We start from the raw sequence: 17,739 nt of genomic DNA on the forward strand, positions 1-17,739 counted from the left end.
CTTGGCACATAAAGGGCATCGCACAAAGGTGATAAAAGAGCACACCTCAAACTTCCAGTTAACTGATATTTTTTTTCCCTCACAAAATCAGACATGCATAACAATCATTTATTCACTGAAAACAGTTTTTAAAACGTCTGTGTTCCATGATGCAAAGTACACTTCCTATTTTTAGTGGAAAAAAGAGAGGAAAAGATAGAATACTTACCCAGGATAAAGCGTACAGAAAATTTAGCCTGAAAAAAGAATGAGACTTGAATTTCTATGATTTCAACAGGAGAGGAAATGAGAGCCACTTTAGTTGCTGAGGAAAGCAGAGCACCTGCCAGCCATGAGGACTTAGCTCAGTCTCTACAAAATGCCCACCAAGAGTCCAGTTCTAGAGAAAAGAGCCAGTCACAAAGCAGCATTATTAGGCAGTCACAGCCTTAATGTTTTCAGTGAAGTTGCTTGAGAAAATACCTAGGAGTCATTTTAGTTTCTTAAATCATTAGAGGTCAAATATCCTTTCTCTTTGTGTTTAATCCAGTATTCAGGAGTTGGCTTGGTTCAAAAGATGTGTAGCATTTCCTCATGGCGATCTCAACTAAAATATTGACATCAGGTAAAGGTGTAACAGAGATGTTTTTGTTTTGTTTTGTTTTGTTTTAACCTTTAGTGTTTGGTTAAACAACTAGATTTACTCAGCATTGACTCTGTAGCCAAGTACTGTTTAAGTGCTTCCCATGAATTACAAATTTAATACTCAATGTAAGCCTAGATGATTGGCAACACACCTATACCCCATACATTATCTTCCTCTGCCTAGGAGATTGGCCTTATGCCCATTTTATAAATGAAAAAACTAAGGTTACATAATTTGCCTGAAGTTACAAAACTAGAAAGTAGCAGATCTTAGATTCAAATCCAGACAGTTCAGCTGAGTCTACATTCTTAATCATAACATTATAATGACTCACAAATTAAGTTCAACACAAACACACAAACATCCTTTCTGTCTGAGTCAAGAGACTTGGTTGTCTTCAGTAAGTCGTTGGGACCTGGAGTAAAGTCACGTTGAAAATCTACGACTGTCAGGAGGGCATAGCTCAAGCGGGAGAGGGCATGCTTAGCACGCACGAGGTCCTGGGTTCAATCCCTGGTACCTCCTCAATAAATAAATAAATAAATAAGCCTAATTACTCCCCCAGCTAAATCAATCAATCAAATCAAATCTAATCTAATCTAAGACTGTCTATGCCCACCTGTGAAATCAGAAGACTAGCTGCACTGGTAATTTCCTAATAGAGCAGAAGGGGGATTGAGAGAGTGAGGGTGCTGACGATGAGAAGCTAACCTGGCAAGGACCCTTGGGACATTTCAACCAGGGCAAAGACTGTTTTGGAAATGAACTGCTCAGCTAGAATTAAGGGTATGAAAAATCTTTGGAACTGTAACAGAAGTTTCTTTCTTGGCCAATGGATTCCAAGTAGTCCAGCATTAGGAAATCCTTGAAGTCCTCTCCACGTACTAATGTACATGCACAGGCATATTTCTCTGGGGAAAAGGATGCAAGGCTTTCGCTTAATACACAAAGTAGCTGATGATTCCAAAAAGGATTTAGGACATATAAAATCCCTCTTCAACTTTACACACTTGAAGGAAACTAGCAATCCAAGTTTATCAAGCTCAATTTGTGAGAAAACCTGCATGTCCTGATTAAGAACCAAATGTTTATTAGACAATGATGAATAAAAAATATTAGAAGTATTCATAGCCTAATAAACTGGCTTTGGTTGCTTCCTAAAACTTGCTGTACTGGACATAGAGTTAGAGTAAAATATCTCCTTTGGAACTAGCCTGTATCTGACATACACAGCATGTTTAAAAAATTTTTCTGCAGACTTACAATACACCAAGGAAAAAGCCCAATCACTAAGTATATATAAAGTATTTATTTCTATGCACATATTTACCTACAAAATTTACAGAAAATAAAACAATGCAGAATATATAGAATACCCTCTGAAGACTTCGTAGGAGCAGAGGGTTTTATTGCTGCAGTTCAAAGAATAAAATTTTATACACGTGAAAGCCAAGATGAACACATTTAAGTTAAATGGTAGCCTTGTTAAAAAGTTTTTGTCCTGTCTTTCAATTTTCAGCTTTACATTAAATGAAATTTAAAAGATTGCTCATGAAATAATTTAAACCTTTCAAAATCTACTAATAAACAGGTAAAAGGCACCTCCAGTTCTTAAAATATTTACAGCAATCCCAATAGTTTACTTTTAAGGGCCATTATTGTACATGTGGCTAATATGCATACACAGTATGTCATTAACACTCTCTAAACAGTGAGAATTGTAGACTAGTTTGTGGCACCGCTCCCAAGTTATCCTTGTGATGGAGTGGGATGATCAATTACACCTGCACAATACTAGTGTAACAGCATGTCTACCACAGCATAAAATCCAATTATCTAAAACAATGACTATCAAATTCCCAGACAATACATAATTTATAACTAAACTTGTCTATTCAGAAGCCTCTGGAGTGTTCTTAAAATCATTTAAAAAAATATAAAGTATATTTAGCATTAAATGAAAACAATGAACTGGAAAATATAACAAGAGTGGCTGAAATTCACTATCTGGCTTAACAAAAATTGTTTCTCAAAACATCTATAATTTCTTACAACACAATGGAGATGAGTTTTCCCCAGTCTAAGCTCAATCGGGTACTTTTCCTGCATTATGATTAGGAGAGAGGCGTGTTAAGAGTGAAAGGCACAGCTATACGTAACAGCTGGCTCTGAAGAGCTGTGGAGATGGCAAGCAGATGTTCCTGAAATACTGGTGCAGGAGAACAAAGTCCACACGACATTTCCTCCTTAACATTGGCATTGATTTGCTATTTACAGTAGTTTGCAAAAATACATTATAAAAACTGGATGAGGTTCTGTTTCTAAGTTTAACTTAGTAACATACATACATACTTCATCTGCAAAAATCTTTGCAGGATCTGAAGTACTAAAGTGACACTAATACTGAAACACATGTAATCAAAGGTACCAAAGCACTGATAACGTGAGTCATCACCACGAAGATGATCTGGGTAAATATTGCACACTTCTTGTCAGTTGTTGCAATGATCTTCACATATCCAACTTAAAAGGAATCCTTTATGGCTTTTTGCTGTATCACTTATTTGAAGAAAGCTTGTTTTAAGTCCCATAACAATGAGTGCAGATTGTCATTGAACATGAGGTCTAGGTTTCAAAATTAGTTTTCCTGTCTGTAAAAATAGAAAAAAAAAAAGTTTTAAAATACACAATTCTATTAAAAACACCACCATTTATCTAGAAACCTTAAAGCGCACTCAAAGAGCATTAGAATACTTCTCTGTTTAGTCAAGATTAAGCAATTAATAGTTATGTTTTCAAAGTGTTCTTTGTGTGGAACTTCCAAAATCTTTAGTACTTTAAAACAAAAACAATCTTTATCTGATGAATGCCTTGTCCACTGGTTACCTGAAAACCTGCCAATCGATCCACTGGATAAAATAAAATCCCAACTTGTATAGACTTATTTTTGCTCCTTACCAAATGAAGCCTATAAAACACAAATAAAACTATGTATTTAAACAAAAATTTACCTTTTTTTACATTAAAATTTTAATTTCCTTAAGTTAAAAATGTAAACCAATGGTTGGAGAAAGACACTCATACAACACTGGTGTTCAGTATAAGTGGATACAACTCTTCTGTAGGACCAACTGTCATATTTATCTCCTCTCCCCTTAAAAAAGCACGTACCATATGATCCAAACAATTCCACTTCTAGGAATTTATCTGAAGAAACTAGATACAAGTGTAAAGATATACATGTATGTGCTATTAATTCTTTCATTCAACATTTATTGAGTGCCTATTATGTGCCAGGCCTTGTGTGAGATTCCAGGGATCCAGTAATCAACTAGATAGTCTCTTGTCTTCATGGAGGTTAAGTCGTAGCGAAAAAATGCACAATATATATATATGCGTCCATAAAATGGGACAGTATGTAACTAAACAAAATGGAAGACCTTACATTTTTTATCATGTAGATAAAAAAATAGGATTGGGACACTGAACATGGTTAATGCACAAAATATGGTGGCTAACATTGGGTCAACAAAGCAGGTTTGAAAAATCAATTAACATCTTTCTTTTATAAAAAATAAATGAGAATACACAACAAAATATAAAACATGATTATCTTTGGTTGGTAAAATTCTAGGTGGTTTTAATTAACAAATTTTATTATTATCCTTAAAAGTGTTGTCAGGATTCTGGTTACCTCTCAATTCCTACTTTCACTTAATTTTCAGTAATTCCTTGATAACTTGGTAGAACTTTAATATAATTTTTCTTAGTTTTATTAAGGTATAATTCATCTACAATGAAATGCTCAAATTTTAAGCACAATTTTGTGAGTTTTGACAAATGTGTATTCCCTCATAGCCACCACCCAGATCAAGCTACAAAACATTACCACCAAAGTTCCTCCATGATCTTTCCAAGGTCAATGGTATCCCAACTCCCTATATAACATAACTGCTGACCACAAATTAATTTTGCCTGTTTCTGATCTTTAAATAAATGCAATCACAGTGTGTGATTTTGCATCTACCTCTTTCATTCAATTTTTTTTTTAAACCTGAAATATAGTCGATCTACAATGTGCTAATTTCTGGTGTACAGCATAGTGATCCTTTTATACATATATATATATTTCTTTTTACATTCTTTATCATTATAGGCCATTACAAGGTATTGAATATAGATTCCTGAGTCAATGTGTTTCTGAAATTCATTCATGTTACTGTGTTTCAGTCATCTGTACCTTTTCAGTTATTACAATATAAAATATACAGCATTCCACTGTATAAAAATACCATAGTTTTAATCTACTTTAAATTACATGAGTAAGAAATTAATGTAATCTCACTATAAAAAGTTCAAACAATACAGATAGGCTAAAGTCATCCTTTCCCTCTACCTCCAATTCTAGCCCTCGTAAAAGAAGAAACCAGTTTTAGCATGAACTCTTCCAGACTGTTTTCCGTGGATTTACATTCACATATATGAATAATAAAAATCTGGTGCTGAAGTGCTGCTTGAGGGTAAAATACATCACTTGGGATTTGTTTCTAAATAATGAGGGGAAGGTGGGCAGGGGGACACGTGAAGTAATGGCGGCCATGAGTTGATTTACTGTTGACACTGGACAATGATACATGGGAGTTTAACTCCTCTCTTTACTTTATGTTTGGAAATTTTCATAATCAAACCTTAAAAAAGGTACCAGACTGAGCATACTGCTTCATAATTTACTCTTTGCTCCTAACATTATGTCTTGGAGATCCATGTCCACATTTATAGATTTACTTCTGGTTTCCTATGATGCGGCTTTACCATAGCCTATTTCACGACTCCCCTGTTGAGGAACAGAAACTGTTTCCATTTGCTCACTAGTGCTAAGCATGTTACGATGAACCACCTTGTACTTGCTTGCTTCCTTGTGTGCACTTGTGATGGTGCCCACAACTAGGGTAGGTGGACAGCAGCAGAATGGCGCTAGGTCATGAGGCATGCACAGATTGTATTTTAAAAGCATGATGAAAACTGCCCTTCAAAATGGCTGCATCAACGTGTATTCCAAACAATCAGTGTATGGCTGCATCATTTCACCACAATACTGGAGTTATAACGTTATTTAATTTCTACCCACCTGACAGGTAACATAAATGAGTTGAGTTTTACTTTGCATTTCCCTGATTACAAATGAGGCTGTCCAGTCTTTATATGTTTACAGGCCATCTGTATGTCCCCTTCTGTGATACAACTTATCTTTTCTCATTTTTAAAATGTTTTATTTGTTTTTGTATTACTGATTTTTAATAGGTCTTCAAATATTCTGGATACTATCCTCTATCTATTACATACCTTACAAATACTTTCCTCTAGTTATTGCTCAATTTCTGCCTTCTGCTGTACAAAACCTTTAACTGTTGGTGCAATTAAATGTATCTAACTTCTTCCATTATGGCATTTCTGTTTTGTGTCTCAAGAAGACATTTTCCTATCCCAAGGTTACGAACATATTCTCCCATATTTTCTTCTAACGCTTTTATGGTTGGATAGGTTTTTGTTTTTTTGTCTCTTTTTCAATTTTTTTTTAATGGGGGGAGATAATTTTAGGTTTACTTGTTTGTTTATTTTTTTAAACAGAGGTACTGGGAATTGAACCACTTAGCCATACCCTCCACCTAAGGATGTGTGTATCTTTTTGAATCTGTTTAAGAAATTTCCTGGAATTTAGTTTTTTTAATGGATATGAGGTAAAGATCTAAATTCATTTTTTTCCAAATAAACAGTCAATTGTCTCAACACTGCAAATAGCCTATTTCTTCCCTTTTGACTTGAAAGACTATCTTTATCCTCTAACTTATAAAAAAAAATCAGAATGTTTCATTTTTATTCACTTTCATTGATTCAGTTGTCTTCCTGCCTTAATACTTTTTTTGGCTTTTTATTCTAATTTTCTATACTGAGTAGGTATCACTTAACAGCTTTTTAAGTTGAAGATAAAAAGGCTTTTATAAATAAATGAAACTTGTGAGATATTCTTCTCATACTGATACGTGATCAACTTTTAAAAACACACTAGGTTTATATGTCCATATTCCATCAATTAATCTATGACTCTATTTAAGATCCTAAATACAGAATACCATGAAATAATAGTAGCTTACAAAACCAATACTGAGCCATTTTTAGCCAATAATGACCACTGTATTTCACTGAATCTAAGATGGCTTCAATTAGAAGATGCATCATGATTTTATGTCATTAAGAAAGATTACTGTCAACTCTACCAATTTAATTGTAAGATGTCATTGACTATTAGATTCATCTCAATTTCATAGTTAAATATTAAAAAAATGTGTCTTAGAATCAATGCTATAATGAATATTCCCCCTATTAATTCCATGAAGACAATTTAATGTTAATAAAACATTTGTTTTACTTAAGCCAAAACACTTCAGTCATTTCACACGTGTCTATAGTTCTCTAGTGAAAATACTTACATCATCACAAGACATATTGTACTCTGCTAATACAGTTCGACATCGAGCAGCTATACTGGATAAATGTGGTCAAAGGAAAATTTGTATTTCAGGAGTGAGCTTTTACCAACACCTAGAGATCGAGAAGGTGCTTTAATTTAGTCCAGAGAATAAAACTCAATTCCTGGGAAAGGATACATTGACGGTGCAACTACTCTTTTGTGTATTCCAGCAAAGAACAAGCCTATTAGAGTGATACAACTGATGGTGAAAAACGGATGATTCCATAATGAAGTGAAGAAGGACACCTGTAAAAGAAGAGTTCGAAATATAAAAATGTTAAAAATCTTAGAACAATAATTGACTCCTACCTCCCCACTTGTGCATAACTGTATGTACCATTTAATCATCTAAAATATGGGAATCTGAAGACCTCCAATAATCCCAATTCTTCATATTGCTATGGTATAAAAATTAAAATAATGTCTTATATTTTCAACGTAGCAATAGTCCTTCCATTCATTCCAAATACTTGAACCATTACAAATTCAATTCTATAATTCAAAAACCACCCTACCAAAAATACTTACTGAACCCTTCCTAGTGAGAAGTAATTTAAGAAGCACAAGACTACAAGTTCAGTGAGAACAGGGACACTGTCCTATGCATCACTATTCTCCCAACACCCGAAATACTATTTGGCAAATACAGGTGGCTCAGTAAATATTGTTGAATGAATGAAGATGAGGCCTCTGATCTCAATGAAAACACATCAGACATGACCTAGTTACTTTCCCCGTTAAAAAGCCGAGTTGTGCAAACTCTGCCGTTCACAACCTGGTCTCAGTCTCATCTCCTGCCACACTTGCACACTTACACTACCATTTTCTTTTTCTCCTCTCCACCTGGGTAACTCCTACATATCCTTATAGGACTGCGCCCAGTATCACTCTTTCTCTCTCAAGAGGCAAAACGTGAGTTTGGCTTAGAAGCTACCAAGATTTAGATGGCCACGGAACATTCAATCGGGGAAAATGATTAGTAACTATCCATAAAGACCTAGCATTCATGTGAAATACAGGGCTAATTTCACATCTGGACATAACCAGATGATAGCAGAAAACAGGACCATACACAATTATAAGAACAAGTAGAGGGACAAGGATCCAGAATTGGAAGAAGACTAGGCACTGAAGCCAGACTACTGGGGAACAGGAATGTGGACTGAGAAGACAAATATTTAGAGTCTGGAAAAAGAAATCAAATGGACCAGTAACTAAATGGGAGCAAGCTAAGGGCATCTGCATTCCACTCTCATACTAAGATATGTGTACATGTTTCAAAACAGAGAACTGAACTTATACTAAGGATTTGCAGATATTAACTACTATATATAACATAGATAAACAACAATAAAAAAAACTGTATTGCAGAGGAAACTAAATTCAATGTCTTGTAATAACCTATAAAGAAAAAGCATATATATATACACACACATATATATATATATGACTGAATCACTATGCTGTATACCAGAAATTAACACAACACTGTAAATCGACTATACTTCAATTAAAAAAAAAAAAAAAAGAGGGAGAGAACAAAACTTACGAATATCACCAGGCAGATGGCCTAGCATGGTACTGGTTAAATAAATTTGTTAAATGAAAAAATGACAGGCTGAAAACATCAGGAGGGAAGAAGCTCCCAGAAAGATGAGATCCTGAAGGTTAATATTCCAGAGTAATGTCTTCTTAAAACCTTTGAGGGCAGTTTAATTCCCACAGGCCTGCACAGTGTTAGCACATATAGTATTTTACGTTTCAATTTTAAAAAGATCAGTCAGAATCAGCCTTCTTCCCTCCATGGCAACAATCAACCGCATCCAAGTAACAGTCCCCTCCTTTAGTTCAGGCATTGTTTGCCGTACTCCTTCTCTCCTCGCGTTCTTCTAGCTAGCCACTGGCTTTTGAGTTTGTAACTCCTCTTACGGACACAATTGCTATTTAAAACTCTTGTCAGGTTTGTGGTTATTAAATACTGAAATATAAAGAGCCAACCCTTAGGCTAATAGTTACATTCGCACCTCATTTAGAAAATTATATTAACTACAGAGTTTTGGGCCTATTTCAAATTACATTTAATTCTGTATTTTATTAAGATCTCAACTAGCTGAAATCAGCTTATATTTCTTCCAATCAGAAGTCAGATTCATATCCCAAGATACACCTTTTTCAATCTTCTTGTCAGCCTCCTTCACTCTTCCCCTAAAGATGAGTACCAAGCACAGCCTTAAGATCAGATTTTTATAAATGAACACACAGGAGAGTTTCCTATTCGTCATAAAAATCCCTCTATTAACATGAAATCCCATCACCAACGTCCCCGGCTTCTGATCCTTTTATATCTCCACCTCAGTGGATAAAGTCAGGGAGACTACATGCTACATAACCCTCTGGCTGTCTGAATTGCCATTTAGACTGCCAACAAGAGCCTTATTATTAGATTTTTTCTTCTGTATAACTTTAAAGGCTGTAAATAAAGCTACTGGAATTAGTATATCTAATTACAGTTTAAAAGTGCAAGTGGGGCTAAGATTTGTGAAAAGTACCTCATTGTTACTTAAAGGCTGAACTGGGGGGGAAAACTTCACTGAAAAATTGAAGAATGACTGCTTCTCTAATAAAAAAGCCCAAGTATGAAATGAAGGCACAAGTTGGTAGAAAGAGGTAGAATTTGAGAAACATGCTATCAGCTTTCATCAACGGATGTTTCAAGAAATAACATTATGAAATCTATTATTGCTTTTGGTACAAGGATATTCTTGGACAGTGTCCAATGGGAGACCTCTCAGTGTTTCCTACATTGAACTTCAGGCAGGAATTTTTTTTAGAGATAAATGCTGAGAAGGAAAAGCTTTGCTAGCTTAAGGAACTTAACATGTGTTCTCCTCACAATGAAGACCACGGAACTGGCTGTGACTTCAGAGACTAATTTACAACTTAATCCTGGCAATTCTGCTGGCCTACATGGCCTATGATACCAGTGATTTGGTTTCCTTCCTGGTTTTGACCTCCTACTCTGTTTTTTCCTAGTCTTGGCTGTTTATTACATTTATATTTGCTATTTTATCTTATATGTTTCCTGCAAAGTTGTCTCAGCAATGACACTAAATGAACAAAACTGAATAAAGACAATGTTTACACTGAAACATGTAAAAATGAGTATGTAAAAACAGCACACAAGTTCAGAAATGATGAGAAGTAACATAACTGGAAAAGTATTTCTTAGGCCTTTTTCTCTGCAAAGATACTTAATCCACAACAGCCAGCCAAAGCTTTTAAGCAAATTAATATAAGGCACAGTTTTAATAGCATGATTAATATAACTCCTAGCAGTAACAGGTAGCATTTGAGTAATATTTTACAATGAACAAAGAACTGTTATATCCATTATCCATTTAATCTGTTAAAGATTTTAAATCAAAACTTCTACCTTTTGCGTCTCGGGATCTATTAACCAGTTCCAGGCACCAGTAGCTGTACAGACAGATACCACTATAAGAAGCACTGATGAAAGATAAACACGAAATTAGTAAGGAAATAAGCTATTAATATGATACTACTATCAGTTCCTAATAAATGACAGCCAAAGGATGCAGCACTCTGTTAAACGGAAAATGTACTGGACTCAGGAATTAGGAGAACTGCCATATGACCTTGAGGAATTCTCTAGAACAATGTGAGCTTTAGTAACTGAGGAGGATACTGTTCCCCAATTACTGGAGTCAGAATTTCTGAAGATTAATAAAATTAAAAGCAGTAAGAACCAAGATGGTAAAACTAATGTAAGACTTTATTATGTAACTTTCAATGTGCTTTATGCTGATTTTGCAGATCTTGTTAATTAAAAAAACACAAACGACCAACAAAACCTCATTTTTAATGTAATCAAACCAAACAAATACTTCTTTATAAATGCACCGAGAATTCCGACTAAAGGATTTTGCCATGCAGACAACTGCCTGTTGTTGAATTAAACAAAGGTCAGTGTTAGAAAGTGTGGGATACCCCATCAGTATCAGATTTTCTTTAAGGGACCTAAGGAAGGTTGGGTTAGAAATGACTGATAGTAGGACTTAGAAAAAGTCTCTTTCTCCCCTCTAAGCTAGAATTATTTTAGAAACTCTAAATAGATCATAAGTAAAACTCAAGAACAAAAGGTATTACTAAAAAAATAATAAAAGAGCACCAAGACCTAGCTAATAATCTGGAGACCAAGGAAGTTACTGTCTTTCAGTTGGGATGCATACATTTTTTAAATGTTGAGATCAAGCTTCAAAGAGTAACAGAAATATTGCTCTTAATTATCTAGAACTCCCGGTGATGTACTTTTAAAAGAGGCAAATCATAAAAAAGCCTCATTTTAGGTATTTAATAATAAAGTCAAAATTTCAAAATTGTGTTCTCAGCTCAAAATAGATTAAACTCAATTTCTTATAATTCTCCATTTCCAGTAAGAAATATACTAAAACACAGTTTTTGTTTTTTTTTTTAAATGAAGCAAAAGCAAACCCAGTAGAAGGACGTCATAAGCGTACTTTGGTACATTAAACAAGCTGATGTCATTCATACGTAAGCACTGAGACTGTGAATCAGAGGAAAAGTATGTTTATTACATCTATAAGACAGAGCAGCATTATATATATATGCTTTTAAAAGACTCTCAAGTAACAGTGAAACAAGGTTTTGAGGGTTATTCCTAGGTAACCTGGAGAACCTAAGAAAAATCATTACTTGTGAATTCCAACCAATCAGAATTTCTCTAACATATGATTAAAACTTCACAAATAGATTTAGTTAAATCATACAGAAAATCTTGACACAGAAAAAGACCCCTCACTTCAATAATGCTCTTGTGGTCCCACAAACTGAATTATACTTCAAAATACAGTATCTCTTCAATGTGTGCTGCTGTACTCTCTTCTTGGCAGAAATTAAATTTCAACAATAAACATCCAAGAAATTAAGACTGTCCCAACGTAAGTTAGCAAAGTATTTTGCTTGCTGATGTCATCACCTGCATGCTTGTCTGCATTTCTCATACATTTCCATGGGGCAGTAAGCACACAATTCTTTCAAATCATATTTTGTAGTATTCACTGAACACGATTTTCCTTAAAGTTTATTTCAATAGTTTGTAGGCAAATTGTAAAACTGCTAAACAGGCAACTGAAGCTTTTATTATGTGTGCTGGTTATCAGATCTGTAAATTTGTTTAATTTTAAAAAGTTTATGTATTTAATAGAAAAATAAAAATTCAACCACATAAAACAGACTGCTTTTTTGGGGGGAGTCAGTTTTCTTTCTTAAAATTTCTTTATAACGCATTATTTACAACATTAAATAAATTTAAAAACTGTCAAAACAAAAGAAATCTTACTGTTTACTAGAGCACTTGTTAATCTAAAGTTTTACACAAAATAAACTATTGCTAGGCAGGAATAAAAGTATCAATTGTCAGTTTATTTTCCCTTAAAAAACATTCAGGCACTTACTTCTCCAACGTCCAGTGGCAGGTTGCAAACAATGAATATATTCAGTAAGTCTCCTCTCGAAAGCCTTGAGATCTAAGCAAAAAAAAAAAAAAAAAAAAAAAAAAAAAAATTCAGTTTTCTAATTAGCTACTCCTACTAGTTTGAGTCGATTAAGATGAAATTTTAGATACTCTGCTTCAGGTCTTACATACCAACTTACATTATCACTGCACTGTTTATTTCGTTTACTATGACAACTTCAACATTTGACAAAAAACATTAAGTTTCTTTAATTCCAATTTCACATGTAAGGAAATTGGCTGGTTCACTTTTAGAAGCTGCGTAAAATGGTATGTGGAAAATCAGCAGCAGCCTTACTCGGCGCCAAAACCTAGAAATTTGGGGGTTGCAAATAAAATAATCAAAATCAGGTCGAGTGTTAACTCTGTTGGAATCAAGAACTTCCTATTAGACATAACAACGTACTACCTAACATCAGTCTTCGAAGTCTATTTGAATGCAATTATCCGATTCCGACTTTCAGCCCTTATATTTAAGTAACAGCTACGCTTTCTGTCCGGTCATGCTGGACTTCTGACATAGCTAACGGGTGGGTATGGTAAGACGCTCCGCTTTCCTCCCTCCAGACAGGCTACAGGTGATCTTCATGGCACTATCAGAGCGCCGACGCCGTGTTCCACAAGACAGGGGCGTCCAAGGTGCTCCCTCTGAACGAGCAAGGTGGGGGTATCATTTCCACAGTCGCCTTTTTTAAACTTTAAAAAAGAAATCAAGAGGCACTCCCTTAACCTGGCAGTTACCAGAAATCACGGCAGGAATTACGGATACAACTCGTGAGGTTATCAAAAAAATACAAAGTGAATTAGCATCCTACAAGGCACGAAGCGCAAATATTTGCTAACGAATGAAAAATAAAACTAGCCCGGGCGAGGAGCACCCGGGTGTAAGCTGGGGGAAGGCGGGGAGCAGACGCAGCGCCCCCCAGTGCCGGTGGAGGCCACGCGTGCCCGGCCGGTCCGGCCGCCCACAGGCTCCTGGGCCGAGCCCCTGCGCTCCTCAGCTCCCGACCCCGTCAGTCCATCATTCGCAGCCGGCCTCCTCCCTCTGGGACTGGCTTTCCACGACCCCGGCCCCTCCGGAGCCCAGCCGGCTTCCGGGAGGAGCTCGGGACGGGCCTAGGCGGCCCACGACCCTACCTTCCGCCTGCTCCAGCGAGTTCATGTCGGGCGGCAGCTCCGGTCACTGCCGCGGCCCCGTCCGCATCTCAGCTCTGCGGCCCCCGCCCGGTACTCATTGCCAACTCCCACCTCTAACCGCTCCCCTCTGCCCCTCCTGGTCGCACCGCCCTTTGCCTAGACCCTCTAGGCTCATTGGACACTGGTGCCACACCCCACAACTAAGATGATTTTCCATTGGCTAGCTCCTGCACGGGCCTCGGGGCCTAGCGTTGTACGGTCAGCCAGAGGGACCAAGAACTGCCGGAGGCCGAGCTGGCGTAACACTGGCGCCGCCTCCTGTCTTGGGGAGGAACTTCAGCCTGCCTGAGCAAGTTCTTTCAGTAGTGTGTCCCTAGTTTCCTGCTTGGTTCTTTCAATACTTAAATAGTTATTGAGCGCCCACTACCTTCTAGGGAGTGTTCTGGTCACTAAAAGAGACACAGAATTCAACTAGCTGGCCCTCCCTTTAGAACTCAGGGAAATAAGGTATGTAAAGAACTAATTAGAATCCAAATAATGGCATTTCTTATAGTGTTTCTTTCCTAGATACCTAACCCCTTAAGTACACATTTCTCCCTTGATCATTTTTTTCTCACATCACCCAATTTTCATAAATGATAAAACAAACAAATTCTATAACTTAAAAAAATCTGCGAGGCATTGACTGCATTTATATTTGATTAAAATGCTTTCTTGCTCATTTCCTTGTGCTCATACATTCATTCAAGAACTATTCAATGGGCAGGGGGCATAGCTCAGTGGTAGAGTGCATGCCTAGCATGCACGAGGTCCTGGGTTCAATCTCAATACCTCCATTAAGAATAAAATCTAATTACCTCCCCTTCCAAAAAAAAAAAAACCTATTTATTGCATGACATGTCAGTCACTGTATTTATTAGGGTTACCGCAGGTGATAAACATGGTCCTATGAAGGAAGCGACAGGGTAATAGGACACAGTGAGATAAAGGAGGGGTAACAGGAACTAGTGCTCAGAAAGAGCTACATGGTCCTGGGCATTTAAGTTGAGAACCCCAAGAAGCAACTAGCCATGCAAATATGAGCCCTAAGAAGATTCCAAGTAGCAAGCCATCCTCTGGGCCAAACCCTTTATATGTGTTGTCTCATTTAGCCCTCCAAGGCAATACTTCTTTAAACTGTGGGTCAACATCCCTGAGAGGGCCATCAAATCCATTTAATGAGCCATGCCTGTTAGTTTTTTAATATGAACTAAAGTAAAATGAAAAATATTAGCATCACTAGAAGTTAAACTAAGTGTTCATGATTTTTGGCTGCATATGTGTGGCATGCATGCTGCGTTCTGATCGTAATGTAAAGCATAAACTTAACTGAGGGTTCCAAAAAAAAAAAAAAAAAACCCAGCTTGAAATTTTGAAAGCCACCAATGTAGGTACTAATAGGCTCAGTTTACAATGAGACAAGTAAGAATGAGTTTGCTCAGATCCTGTGATTATTGTCATAGCCTGGATAACGGAATTTAAGCCCTAAGTCAAACTATCCCTTGACTTCTTGCTCAGTGTTCCATTTCTCCATCAAGTGTGATTCATCACCACCCAGCAGTGCTTAGGGAATGGCTAGTGAACATCTGTTACATGACAGGCTCTTAGGGGCTAGATCCTGGAGAGGTGAGGAAGGAGACAGCTGATGAATAGGACATTGCAAAGCACTGTGATAAGTGAGAGCTTTGCTAACTTGCCTCCAGAGGAGACAATTCTGTTAACTGCAGGGTTTCTGTGTGCCTGATGGGATGTGCAAGTTTCTAGCAAGAGCTTGGGACAACAGAGGGAAGCCTAAGGACTACCTCCTGGGGTTCTCTGTCTCTAGATTTCATTTTTATCTGTGCTTTAAAAAAAATGTTGAACATGCCTTTGAAAGGTGCACAGTATTAACCTGTCATTGACATCTACATGGATGGGTCATATGGGCTTGGGTGACAGCAAGGGAGGAAGAGAGGGAAATAGGGCTGCAGAGTCAAGTTAAAAAGTTTAGAACCTGAGGTAATGGGGAAACCAAAGGATATACACTTGTAGAAACATCATGTCAATGAGATTTGTCAAGCAGATAGTGGACAAATATTTAAGGAATGCATGCTGCAGGCACTAAGATATGACCTGAGAATGCAAAGGTCTCTACGAATCACTCCTGCCTTCTTTGAGGATAGAGTTATAAAAAGAAAAGAGAAAACGCTAAAGACTCTTAAAACATCAGTGATAAGATGAAGAGCTGCTTCAAAGAGGGATACCCAATACAATAGACAAAATTTGTTATGTTTTACTGGAGGTCTGGCGCTACACCTTTTATAGTTCAGGGACATTATACCTCCTTTCAACCCCACAACAAATTAAAGCATATGTTGTTGGCTATGAGGGGGCAGTAATTAGGTTTCTTCATTGATTTCCTCTTGGAGGAGTTACTGGGGAATGAACCCTTGACCTCTTGGGTGCTGGGCATACGCTCTACCATTTGAGCTATACCCTTCCCCCCAAATCCCACAACAGTTCTGTGAGCCAAAGCGTGTTTCAAATGCATTTCAGAGTTGACTTTATAAGTAAGTAGATGAGTTGATCAGCTCCAAACCCTATATCTGGAATTACCATTGATTCCCTCTCTTTCCGCATGGCACCTCAGATCAGGTAGCAATCCTGTTGGCTCTATCATCACATCTATTTAAAATTTAATCACTTCTCACCACCTCCACAGCTCCCACTCTGACCCAAGCCGCCATATAGCCTGGATTTACAGCAAGGACCTCTAACTAGTCTCCTGCTCTCTCCCACCCATGTCCCAAACAGTGGTTTGTAAAACACTGAATCACAGTAGTCTTGCCTTCAGAACCTTCCAATGGCCCCTCAACATGGAACAACAGGAAACTCCATAACATTTCCATGGCAATACCTTCTAAGACAATTTTGAGGAACTATATGCCTCCTCACAGGTTTTTTTTTTAATTACACCTGAAATTTTCAACATGGGCTTAAATCCTTGTAAAAGATGTAATTTCTGGTATATTGTAGATATTGATGTTTGGAAATAAACTTTTATATCAATCTTTTAAAGGTATTCAATGGAATCTAAATACCATGGCAATTTGACAACCACCATCATCCCTTTAAAAATACACGAATATCTCTTATGAGTATGGACACAAAACCTTTAAAAATTATCAGGTCAAATCCAGCAATGCAGAAAAAGGATTATACAGTTGAAGTGTGATTTACCCCACAAATGCAAAGTCGGTTGGATATTAGAAACTTAGTTAGTTAATCATATTAATAGAGTAAAGGGAAAAAAAAGACCCACATGATTTGATGAGGATGTAGAGAAACTAGAGCATTCATGCATTGTTAGTAGGAATGTAAAATGGTACAGCCACTTTGGAAAACAGTTTGGGAGTTCCTCAAAAAGTTAAGCATATAGTTACTATATGAATCAGCAATTCTACTCCTAAGAGAATTGAAATATACCCAAGAGAATTGAAAACATATGTTCATGAAAAACCTGGTACATAAATGTGCATGGTAGCATTATTTGTAATAGCCAGAGTGGAAACAACCCAAATGCCCATCAACTAATGAATGGATAAAGAAAATGTGGTATTTCTATATAGTGGAATATTATTCAAATAAAAAGAAATAAAGTGCTGACAAATGCTACAAAATGCACATCCATAGAGATAGGAAGTAGATAGTAGTTGCCAAGGGTTTAGGGAAAGGAAAAATGGGGAATATGAGATTTCTTTGTAGGGTGATGAAAGTTTTCTGGAATTAGATAGTGATGATTGCATAACTTTGAAAATATTCTAAAAACCACTGAGTTGTACACTTTAAAAGTGAATTTCATGGTATGTGAACTAT

At 36.7% G+C, this 17,739-nt stretch overlaps 1 protein-coding gene across 1 annotated transcript; it reads right to left on the minus strand.

Moving 5' to 3' along the window:
• Positions 1 to 1,915: 1,915 nt before the first annotated feature.
• On the minus strand, positions 1,916 to 13,999 carry CNEP1R1 (CTD nuclear envelope phosphatase 1 regulatory subunit 1). Its single transcript, XM_010990089.3, has 6 exons — positions 13,846 to 13,999; positions 12,650 to 12,721; positions 10,588 to 10,661; positions 7,291 to 7,400; positions 7,114 to 7,168; positions 1,916 to 3,276 (listed from the first exon to the last, which is right to left on the minus strand). Exons 1-6 carry the CDS (start codon positions 13,868 to 13,870, stop codon positions 3,235 to 3,237), a joined length of 378 nt encoding a protein of 125 aa, XP_010988391.1. The 5' UTR covers positions 13,871 to 13,999; the 3' UTR covers positions 1,916 to 3,234.
• Between the last annotated feature and the right edge of the window lie 3,740 nt (positions 14,000 to 17,739).

The sequence above is a fragment of the Camelus dromedarius genome, chromosome 9 (assembly GCF_036321535.1).
Source record: "Camelus dromedarius isolate mCamDro1 chromosome 9, mCamDro1.pat, whole genome shotgun sequence".
Classification (NCBI taxonomy): domain Eukaryota; kingdom Metazoa; phylum Chordata; class Mammalia; order Artiodactyla; family Camelidae; genus Camelus; species Camelus dromedarius.

Excerpts from the sequence above, each read along its gene's own strand:
- CNEP1R1 (XM_010990089.3), bottom strand. The coding sequence starts at position 13,870 with ATGAACTCGCTGGAGCAGGCGGAAG. Across the intron at positions 12,722-13,845 it reads CTCGCTGGAGCAGGCGGAAG|ATCTCAAGGCTTTCGAGAGG; the intron begins GTAGGGTCGTGG and ends TTTTTTGCTTAG. Across the intron at positions 3,277-7,113 it reads ACAATATGTCTTGTGATGAT|ACAGGAAAACTAATTTTGAA; the intron begins GTAAGTATTTTC and ends CTATTTTTACAG.